At 31.5% G+C, this 11,898-nt stretch overlaps 2 protein-coding genes across 6 annotated transcripts in view; one reads left to right on the top strand and one right to left on the bottom strand.

The window, feature by feature from the left end:
- Positions 1 to 11,898, top strand: part of LOC129905576 (polycomb protein Su(z)12-like) — a 95,814-nt gene that overhangs the window by 32,343 nt on the left and 51,573 nt on the right. The window lies entirely within an intron of this gene.
- The window catches only part of LOC129905573 (uncharacterized), a 41,543-nt gene that overhangs the window by 14,455 nt on the left and 15,190 nt on the right, over positions 1 to 11,898 (bottom strand). For 4 of the 5 annotated variants that reach the window (XM_055981071.1, XM_055981075.1, XM_055981072.1 and 1 more), the window contains exon 2: positions 5,025 to 6,887. In XM_055981071.1, coding sequence (XP_055837046.1) covers positions 5,025 to 6,493 — 1,469 coding nt within the window. In that variant the 5' untranslated portion in view covers positions 6,494 to 6,887. The remainder of the gene's footprint in view (positions 1 to 5,024; positions 6,888 to 11,898) is intronic. The other variant, XM_055981074.1, reaches the window with a different exon arrangement.

Genomic DNA, 11,898 nt, shown 5'->3' with positions numbered 1-11,898 from the left:
AATGATTTCGTTTTTGAACGAAATGACAAGCTAGTTGCTTTTTGGGGGATATTGTTTTTTAAAATAACTTAAATTATACCGTTAAATGCACTTAATTTTGACATCTGTTATTATTATAATAATTATTATTTCGTTTCCTTCTTAAATATCTAGATCCAGTCAAAATTTATTATTTATGTTTTGGTTTTTATCACCTTCTCTTTTTAGCAAGATATTTTTATTGTTACGTATTTGCAATAGCATAACCAAACCGCACTCTGAAAAAGTCAATTCAAACGAAAATTTATATTAAACGCGTTGACTTTTTGATGTTAATATGACTTCAAAATCTTTCCCAAAGGTGTCAACGTCAACAAAAAAAGAGTGAAGAGAATATTTTTTTTGTGACGTCAAAGTTCGATTTAATTAACCGTCCTGATTCATTCACACATTTTCTGGGGCCTTAATATTGATACATAGGCGCTGTATCTCAAATTTTTTGGAGTGCGGGAAGTTCCCTTGCCAATGCTATGCAAGTTAGCGGTAAGCTTTTCTAGTTTTTTGGTTCTTCAAAGTTCTCTTTTGGAAAGATTTTCTCGTGAAAATGCCCGCCTTTTTTATTACTCTTATAGCTTGGGCTTTAGAGTTAGACCATTTCCAACGGTGCTCACTGGTTGAATTGCAAAGTTTCTCTTTTATAGTCATGTTTCTTCATCCTTTTACTCTATGATATTAAAAAAAAAAGTAAATACTTAGATCATATGGATCTGTCCGTTGTGCGTAGATATAAAAAAAAAAAGAAAGAAGAGACGGGATCGCTTTGTCGATTGTTCCATTTCTGAGTCCAACTGAATGCTGGTGTTTTTGTATTTGCTTGTACCTACCTAATTGTTTTTTTTTTTTTTTTTTTTTTGACGGGATTTTCAAGATCTCTCCTTTGAACACGGCAATATCTACCAAATGAATCAATCTTCTTCACTTAAAAATACTAAAAACAGGCAGAATTATAACGGTAAAACTATACATTATTATTTCAGAGTCCTAAAACTCTCCCGGAAATGAAGTTTTAACTACAATTGCTATTGCTTTTGTTAAATTTGAATCTCTTTGTCAACATAATTAATATCTGTCTTATATATATAATCATATTGCCGGAAGAAGTCAGCATCTGAATTTATTCAAGCAACTTTAAGGATATTTACACACATGCATACACAATACCCACAACTATCTCTATTTTAGTCATTACATCATATTTTGAATAGGTACATTATGTGAGAATGTTTTTCTTGGAAGAAGTGTAAAATAAGAAAATTTCATGAAAATATACTTAATTTGTAATTAAAGACAAGGACAAAGAACACGAAAATAAATTCATATGCATATATGAATATCATACTTACACATACATATGTACTAAAAAAAAAAAAAAAGTAGAAAAACATGTTGACGAACGAAGGAACGGACTACAAAGGCGACGAAGACGACGAACAACATGAACACTCGTATAGTCATAGGGAATGAACATCTTTTGTTGTTTAAAAAACAAAATCCACTTGCTATTGTATGTGTGGTGTGATGGAGATTTTATGAGCTTCGGAATGTAAACTGGAACAATAACATAATGTGTGAGATGTTAAGTGAAGGGAATTGAGTGTTTCTTATATAATTGAAAACAAGAAATTAGAACTCTTTAAGAGCAAGTGAAGTATCATTTGCTATGCTTATGACTGCAAAACAATAAACTGTCTCACTTTAAAAGAAAAAAATTATAAAAAAGTATAAGTTTACACTGGTTCATATAACTTTTGTTTACATATAAACATAAAGTGCTTAGACATATTGGCAAGTCACTGCTTGAATAAGAGCGAATTTAACTTATAGACTATAGAGCTGTTATTTGGGTTAGTTGCTTTCTCTTATAAAGATTTAGAACTCGAGATAAAAATCAAGCTTGACATTTCTACTAGAGAGAGCAGAATATGCAAAATAAGTTGGTATAGGAAATGTGTATGATCCTTCATCTCCATAAAACTCAAACCCCACTTAATTTCTTTTTTTTGGAAACATTATAAATAAGGATTTTGGTTGATACTTTAAGGTTAAATATACTTTAATTAATTCACCTGGCTGACCAAAATGGAACCACACTGAAGGCACAAGCTTTCAAATATAAAAAGAATCATAAAAATCGGTTCATCCAGTTGAAAGTTCTGAGGTAACAAACATAAAAAAAAATACAGACTAATTAAAAACCTTCTCCTTTTTGGAAGTCGCACATAGGGGTATTTATAACAAAAAGCTGATCAAAAGTCTAAAATAAAAAATGAAGCTTAACATGAAAGTTTAGCCTTTATGTCATAAATAAATAGGCACTGCATCGTGTGACAACCATATTTATCACCCCATGTTGATCGGTTTTTTTTTATTCTAAGTGAAAAGGTAGTGCTTGCCGGATCGACTTTTTTTGTGCGATTTTGTTTAAGGGTGTTTTTTTTATAAGGTGGATTTCCAGTGTTATTGTTTAAGCCCAGTCAAATTAGGGTTTAACCTCAGAATGAATGATAACAGAAATTGTTTTTGCTCAATATCTTCGTTTTGATAGTTTTTAACTTTCCCCCTTACTCAAAAAATACCATTTTTTCATAGATATATAAGTTTTTCTCATTGCATTGTTTGGATTCTTAATTATAATGGATATAAAAACCTTCATAAAAAATTTTGTTAATCTACCATACCTTTTAAAGGTTTTTTGGGAGTAAGTTTGCAACTGTTATAATAGTATGGGTTGACAGATGAAGAAGAGGTATTACTTCTCCAAAGACGTCAGATTTTGGAATCAGCATTAAAAATACCTTGAAATCATGTATCATATGTGTATATCCATTATCTATTATTGCTTATTTCAAAAATCAAAATTTCTCCGTTTGACTTTGAAAATTGCGACTTGCAAACATGAGATTTTTCTAGACTTTTGAGGTAAGTAATAGAATGGAGAAACGAAGATATTGAGCAAAAAAAATCTATTAGCATTCATTCCGAGGTTTACCCCTTTTTGCGCCTTATTTTACTGTACAATTTTTTTTTTAAGACTTTTTGATTCGCCTTTAAATATAGAGGCATTAAGTTCATTTAAAGCATATTTTTTTGCAATTAAGCAACTTTCTTTTTTTCATTTTGATCATTTAAGTTGAGATTCAAAGTGTTTTATCACGAAAGCTGAAAGAGAAAAATTAACAAAAAAGTAATATAGTAGCCCTTGGTACCTACCTAAAAACTTAGTACAACATAATTTTCGCAGTATTTTCTTCTATCAGGTAAGAAAATAACTTCCGCCATGATTTTTTTTCTGCATGGGTTAATGGGTAAAAGATTCTCTACCCATTTTCCCTTGCGGTATTTAATGGCTTCGAAATCTTTGCATCCTGGTGTAATTGTTAAGTCAGCTATAAATTTGTTTTAACTATTTTGTTTGCGTGCTGGGGGTCACTGTGGCGTATGTGTAACTTTTTTATATTGAAATATCTTATTAGTTAATACAAATTAAGAAAATTGTAAAATATGTTAAATATTTTTTGTATTTATTAATTACCTACACTTCTTAAGAACCTTTTTTATTGTTTTTTTTTTTTTTTAACTAACCGGAAGCGTGGTTAATTAATGTGCACTACCTTTCTCCATAAAAATTGGTGTCCAACAATAAATCTATATGCTGTCAACTTTATAAATTTCTTGCAGCACCATTGTTATGTTGTAAGATTGAAATGTTGACACTTTAAAAGATTTAGGTACAAACGAACACAAAATATATTTAACTCCTTATTTTCTTTATAATGAAATACAAGAAAAAAAAAATAGATATATATTATAGCCTTAAACTAAAAAAGAGCAAATTCGTATGAACCCGACGTGCATTTTATTTTACATACTTGTCCAACAACTATACTCTGTATTGTAAATCCGCAACTATGAATGCATTCTTAATATAAACCATATTTCTATTTAAGCTCAATTTGTACTACAATAATAAACATTTTCATAACTACATCATACATGTACATATTTACGTATAAAAAAAATAAGTACATTTTGTCTGAAAGCAAGGTTTTTAATTTTGCACAAAAATTTTTTTTTCATATATGAAGCTAAATATTAAAGGGCAAACTTTACACAATTCTTTTAAACATGATATGCCGAAAAACTTTCCCGTTTGGCTAAGAACTGTAATCTTAGACGGAGACATATTTCCATTATTAAAAAAAAAATAATAAAAAAAAAAATAACTTAGTGTCCGATGTATCAAGCATAAGTTTTTGAACTGACGATGATGTAAAGTTAGGTAGTGTTTCCAGTTTCTTTAGAACCAAAAAAAAACCAACTTCTGTGAAAAGTAAGGAAGCTCGTAAGTCGTAACAATATTTACCTTAATTCAAAAAAAAAAAACACACACACAAAACAAATTAAATACTAAAATGTAAAGGAAATCCTTTACTTTTAATTTGAAACTTAAAAGCTGTACAAATATATTATTCGAAATTGTCCAGTCAAATAGGGATTCCTTTTGGAAATAGTTACGAGCAGGTTAAGAGTTTTGTAAATGTCTTTGTTTTGATATTCTACTAACTTTCCTAAAAAATGCCAAAAAATGAGGAGTCCGTGAGTGCCGATTTTCAAGGTAATACGCAGGCTAATAAAATAAAAAGTTGTTTTTTTTGTATTTATCTCTGTTTTTCACATTAAAAACTCATCCTTTCATCGCATATTTTTGTTTTTAGTTTTTAAAGTATTTTATTTCCCGGTTTACTTTGCCAATGAAAAATGTCAATGTCAAACCGTATTACTACTATTTCAACTATTAAAAAGTATCTATTTTTACTGGAATTTTTATTTTGTACTCTCTGAGTTGAACAAACAAATCAGTTAAGCTTTTGAACTTAAATGATGATGTCATGAGATTCATTCACACGTCATTGTAAAGTATAATTTAAAATTTTCATAAAACTATGTTATTTGTTGAAAAAAAATTAAAAATTTAAAGCACATACCTCGTCAGCATATTTGCTCTATTTACTGCAACTTCCGCTTCGACTCTAAACCGATCCTGTGCATATCGATCTACAACTCCTTCACCTAAATTAAGTGAAGTTCCTGCTTCACAATTGGAACCCAAAGAATGCTGAGTTTCAACAATTTGCAAAAATTTTGTCACAACATCTCTGCCGCGCATTAAATTTCTTCTGTTATTGCGACTTATCTCATCCCAATCATACAATTCATCTTCGTTAGTAGCACTATCTCCAACTTCTTCCAAGTATTTATTTGTATCCATATTTCTAGAAGAATCATCCAGGCTTAAGCTGTTACCATTTTCATCCAAATTAAATGCATCTATTTCGCTTCCTAAATTGTCGTCTTCACCACCTCCCACAGCCACTACCCCTCTATCTATATACATTTCTTCAAAATTAACGTCTGGCGAATCTGCTTCCTGTACAACTACGTGAGCAAGGTCCTTTTGATCAATGCTACCACTTGTTGAATGATTGAGTTCCCTTTCACCTGTATGAAGGTATATTTGACTGTTATCACCGTTTTCATCATTCAACTCGTAATCACCTTCATTATTTTTACTGGCACGAAATTCTGCTTTCCGTAATGAAGTGCTTGGCGGCGATTCCCTGTCGTCATGAGTATCACCATTTTCATTGTCCTTGCCATCTGGAGTGTAGAAAGCCACATGATGTTTTTCTGTCGTTATATATGATGTTTCCCTTTGGGCGACAATAGATGACTGTTGTTGATTGTACCGTGAGGACTCTGAATGTGACAAAAATATATTGTTTGTTGGTTTCAAAACCGCAACAGAACTTGCAGTTACTCTTTCCGCTTCAGCATTACTATCAATAGACGTCTCCGGTAACACTTGTTGATGTTTTTCATTGTTTTGAAGACCTAATTCTGAATTGCGGATTATATTTACAGTGGGTTGAGCTAAATTCTTATGCGTCTTGAGGTACTCCAAGCCTTTGTCCACGTTTTTACGAATGTTTTCCATGATTTTCTTTTTGTGAATTTTTTTTCTTTTCAAAACTATTGGCTCAGCTGGTGTAATGGTAGTTGAAGATATTTGAATATTATTAACTTCAGCATCCTCAGCTGTAATCGTATCCTGTTTGGGGTTCTGAATTGTTTGATTGAACATGCTTATTGAGCTATTGTTTTCGGAATTGAACCAAAAATCACTGCCGAAAAGTTGTCCAACATTGCTTCCACTTCCACTACCAAAAGATATGCTATCATTGTCGTAGACATCATAATCAAATGTAAGGTTGTCAAATGCCTGTAATCCCCACCGAATGTGGTCTTTTTCATTTGAGTGACGAACACGAGACCTTCCATGTCGAATAAAGAGCATCTCATTGGTAGTCCTGGATTCCTGTATAACTAAAGCCATTATAAACATAAATAGTGCAGCCATCAAAACCGCGAAATTGTCATCAAAGCTGTGCAGCATATTGCGAAGAACAATCTTTTCATGTTAAATCATCAACAAACTACGTTATAACGTTCAATGCTTTTTTTTTCAAGTAAAAATAAGACTAAAAAACAACATCATGCCCAGTAAGGTAAAATTGTTCATCCTCGAAGCAAATCTAGACCATTCGAATGACGAAAACGAACAATTAGAGTACCCTTTCGATCGGATATGAACTTTCGAAACGATTTTCACATACTATTTCGCTCATACGTTGGTAACATTGTTTTTAGTCCAATTACTGTTTACAGGTGGTGAGGTGGGAGCTACAGATGAACAATTAGCGTCGTTAAGCAAATATCGTACTTTTTTGGAATAAAAGAAATTATTTGCGAACTATTTCGTACATATACATGTTGAGAACTCGTCATACCTGCAATGAAAAAGTTGGAATGTGTTAGTTATCTGCAATATAACTGGTATTACAATATGTATGTATATAAATGTATAAAGAGCATACTTCAATAAGAAGTATCATTTTAAATTGATTTGTTTATTAAAGCCATTCGTGACCCTTAAAAGAGTGGGCTTGTAGTGTTTTAACGAGATGAGTCAAAAAAGGGAAGGGAAAACTATCAAGAGACACGGTATGGTAGAGCCCAGCCAAGTTCTCTAGCAACTTTGGCACTACACCCTTATTTACAGAAAACAACTCAGGCCATTTTTCGCCCTCCCGCCCATTTTTGCTGAATTATCATCAAATATTATAGAGCACTTCTAACTATCGTAGAATCTTGAATGGTAGTTTATACAAAGAGAAAAATTTTAAATTTGAGAATTATAGCCAAGGGGCGTGGTAACCGCCCAAGTTCACTGAATTTTCAAACATTATAGAGCACTTCTGATAGAATCTTATAAAGCTAGGTAAAATCTTATGCAAAAGAAACATTTTTAACATAGACATTCTCTAATCATAGACATTCGAACACAACTGCCTTAAAAAAATAAGAAAATATGAAAAGTTTGAGATTTTTTAAGGAAAGGCGCTAGAATAACAAAATAATATACATAGATCTTAAATTTTAAAGCAAAAGGTAGTGAAATCACAACAAAAACATAAAAAAAAGAGCCAAGTTCTCCTCTGTTAAAATGCTGCTACAAAAAGAACTGAGATATACATAGAAGTGTACCAAATTTTAAAGTTTGGTTTTAAATTTTTATCAATTAAATTTAATTGTTTACTTGACAATTTTTGCTTTTAACTATCGATTTTTAAGATTATTTGAAAGGTTGCCAAGTAAACAGTCAAAATTTAATTGACTGCTATTATGTTATTTAAGAACATAACGGCCATTCAAAAGTAACTAAGAGGACTATTTGACGCTTCTTGTTCAGTTTATCTCGTTGAAGAAGCAATCTGTTTTCTTGAAACTTGGTAAGGCTTAAGGTCTCATGATAAATTTGTTGGCCTTGAAGTTTCACGAAAAACAAATTTAACGTAGCTTAATTATTCACAAACAAAGACGGTAACGGAGAGGCCGAGTAGGTACGCGTCTTCTCCGTTACCGTTTATATCTGGGAACAACTTGGCTGACGGAGAAAAAAGGGCACCTTAAAATAAGATGATGCCTACCTTAAATCCCACCAACTTAAAACAAAACGATTCCTGCTTAAAATGAGTGGACTCCACTTAAGTTTAAGGTGAACTTCACTTCATTTTAAAATGTTTCCAGATAAAAATTAGATGATCTCCCGCTAATTTAAGTGGAAGATCATCTTATTTGCGCATTCAAGAAATTAAAATCATATGTCACCTTAATTTAAGACGGAAGTCATCTTAGCAAAAAAATCATTCAGAAATCCGCTTAAATTAAGGTGGCACCCGCTTATTTTTGGGTGGTTTTTTTTCTCCGTATAGAATATACATCAGCTTAAAAGAAAATGTGGCACTTTGCTCACGTTTCCAATCCTATAGGACTTGTTTGAAATATTTATATAGGTACAGCAAAAATAGTTTAAAAAACAACTATAATAAATTGGATGATAAACTTCATTTAAAGCATATATATTTCAGTTTTACATTTGTTATAAAGTTAATAATAAATCCAGTCTGATGTAGCGTCACAACAACTCATTTTACTATTTATCATAAAGCCAATATATTTAACTTTTTCAACGTAAGGTAAGATAAAGCCATTTAAATTAAGTGAGGGTACATCGCGAACTGATATTTCGTTTCTTGAACACACCATTCCAAACGATTTCAACGGGTTCAATCTTATTTAATTAAATTCAGCCCACCCCTGAATATGTAACAGATCTTCATTTACTCGGGCAACGCAGTCTTCTAGCAACCCAGGTCTTCTAGATAGATAAATTGTAACATCATCTGCATAAATATGCACATTACAGTTTATAATAGCATTAGGGAGATCATTTATGAAGATGCAGAAAAGAAGAGGGCCTAAAACAGATCCTTGCGGGACACCTGTGTTGACAAGCAAAGGATTAGATTTTCCAAGTTCTGTTTCGACCCGTAATAATCGATTTTTTAAATAACTAGAAATTAATTGAAGGGCAGAACATGAAAATTTAAAGTTATTTTTAAGCTTCCCCAAGAGAATTGAGTGGTCAATGCAATCAAAGGCTTTTGAAAAATATAGCATCACCATTAAACTGATTTCATTACCATCCATTGATCTTCTTAAATCAGAAGATACTTTTAACACAGCTGATTCACAACTATGTTTTTTCCGAAATCCTGATTGCCAAATTGAAATGCTATTGTGTCTGTTCAAACTTTCTTGTACTTGTTCAGCCAAAATTTTTTCTAACGTCTTCGACAGGAATGATAAGAGACTGATCGGCCTGAATTTCGAAGGACTTTTGGGCTTTGGTTTTTTGGGGATTGGAACAACTTTAGCATTTTTCGATTTTACAGGGAATTGACGGTATATATAGTAATTAAAAATGTGTACCAGATATGCAAGAAGAAGTGGAAGGATTAATTTAATAAATTTTGGTGACAGGTCATCGGGTCCCACTGCGTTAGACTTGATCGAGCGAACTGCATTCTCAACATCCAAGTCGCTAGCACACCTAAATTCGAAACAGTCATCAGAAGAGAATTCACCAATTTCAAAAGATATCGCTTCAGACGAATCTAGAACAAGAACCAAGCTCATTTCATTTGGACTGAATGAGCATTGAGACTTTTCAGAGTAAATAAATTTTCTTGTGTCTGGATTTATGGTTATAGCTACCTTAAAAAGTACCCATATGAAACTATTTTGGTGCCGAAAAATTCATTTGGTAACCTTTTTCTGACAAAAAATCTTAATTTGCACTATTTTTAATGGAAGATTTTTTTTTTTGTTTCACTTAATTTTTAATTTGATTCAATAATTTTTTTTTCAACATCCATGAAAGAACGCATTTTGCAGCACTTAACCCCAAAGCTTACTATGCAAATAATTTTGAAAATTTTGAAGAAGTTTTGAATTAATTGGATGACTCTGATGGAGTTTCTATAAAAAAAAATAAAAATTTTTTTTTTTTTAATGTAAAACAATGCTGAAAAATCGTTTCGTCAAAAACCTGACGATGAAGAGGTTTTGGTAAATTTTTCGGGTAGAGATACTTGCGTTCAAAAATGCTCCAATGACACCAACTGAATTTGAACAGTCCTTTCCATGCCCAAAAATTATGTCAAATAAGCAGAATTTTATTATTTAAAATTTCAGGAAATATTTTATGGTGTATACAAAAAAAATGTATTCTAATGATTTGTTTGCATGCACAAATGTAATTTAAATTTAATGTTTTGTGTGTTTTATCCTAGAAGATTTTCTATTTTCTATTTACATATGTATATTGTTATTTTGTTTAAATTTTTGGCGGAATTCAGTTAATTTTTTTGGTTTTAATGTGGTTTTTAGTGCATATTTCCATTGTTTTAGGCGCATATTTTCAGATCTAAGGTGCATATTTTATGCACATATTTTGGGTTTTTAAGTGCATACAAATCCTTGCCCTGATGATGAGTAATCACTTTGAGAAATGTTTTGTTTCATTTTAAAGAGGTAAACAAGAACATACTTAAAATAAGAAAAATTATAAAAAGAAAGAAATATCATTGTAATAAGCTGAAAATTCAGGAAAACGTCCTTCGTTTTTAATACAAAAAAAATGTTAATTTCAATAAATTTTCTATTTGAATTAAAAATGTGATGCAATCAAATTATAACTGCATTTAAATAAAATTTTGGTGTTGCCTCAAGTGCAACCCAAATTTTCGTAGAATTTACACCAAATCCGATGCGAAATTAATATTTTTAAATTTTCCATTTTCCAAGAAAATTTGTTGTGTGCACCTTGACCATTCGTAAAATCAATTCACTACAATTTTCTCGTCTACATATTTTCATTCGCCTTAAGCAAACCGAAAAAAATAATTATTTAAAGGTGTTTTTTTTTGTAAAAGGCCAATCCAAAATAATATTTTAAATGAAAACCTCTTGTTGTTGAAAATGACGACATCATAAATTATAATTTTGCTTTCAAATTTTGAGAAACAATATCAAAACGTGTTGATTTTTCTTTGCCTTCACACCATCCCATGTCGATGTTAGCAACTTCCAAAAATAAGGAATTTCATATATCAATGGTGGGTTTGATCCCTTATTAGGTTTTTAGTAAGGTGTTTATCTTATCTTTAATCTTTTTGGTTTGTTAAAGTATCCTACTTAAAACAAAAGTCATCTTTGTGGAAATAAGGTAATGAGCTTATTCGCCCGCGGTTATTATTCATATAAAAGATGATGTGCTAATAATGCTATAGCTTTCAATGACTATTTCATTGCCCAAGGCAAAGAGAGCAACGTTATCAAATGGATCTTAGAATTGAATTGCATAAATTAGTCACAATATTCCATAAATTTTCAGTGTTTTCATAGCATTTTGAAATGTTCTTCAACACAGTATCATTCGAGAGTAAAAAAAAACATGTGAGTATTTACTAAATGCATACATTGAATATGTTCTATGTAGAAAGTAGCATTGACATTTAATTAAAGCTTGTATACTAGTTAGGGATAGTATGGGCCACGCATAGAGAGGTTGAGCGCCTAGCGGCAAACAAATTAAAGGATAAATTTTGGTGACAGGTCATCGGGTCCCACTGCGTTAGACTTGATCGAGCGAACTGCATTCTCAACATCCAAGTCGCTAGCACACCTAAATTCGAAACAGTCATCAGAAGAGAATTCACCAATTTCAAAAGATATCGCTTCAGACGAATCTAGAACAAGAACCAAGCTCATTTCATTTGGACTGAATGAGCATTGAGACTTTTCAGAGTAAATAAATTTTCTTGTGTCTGGATTTATGGTTATAGCTACCTTAAAAAGTACCCATATGAAACTATTTTGGTGCCGAAAAATTCA

This window comes from Episyrphus balteatus, chromosome 1, assembly GCF_945859705.1.
Source record: "Episyrphus balteatus chromosome 1, idEpiBalt1.1, whole genome shotgun sequence".
NCBI lineage: Eukaryota > Metazoa > Arthropoda > Insecta > Diptera > Syrphidae > Episyrphus > Episyrphus balteatus.
Note: the sequence above shows the minus strand (reverse complement) of the source record. Positions and strands in the feature narration are given on the sequence as shown.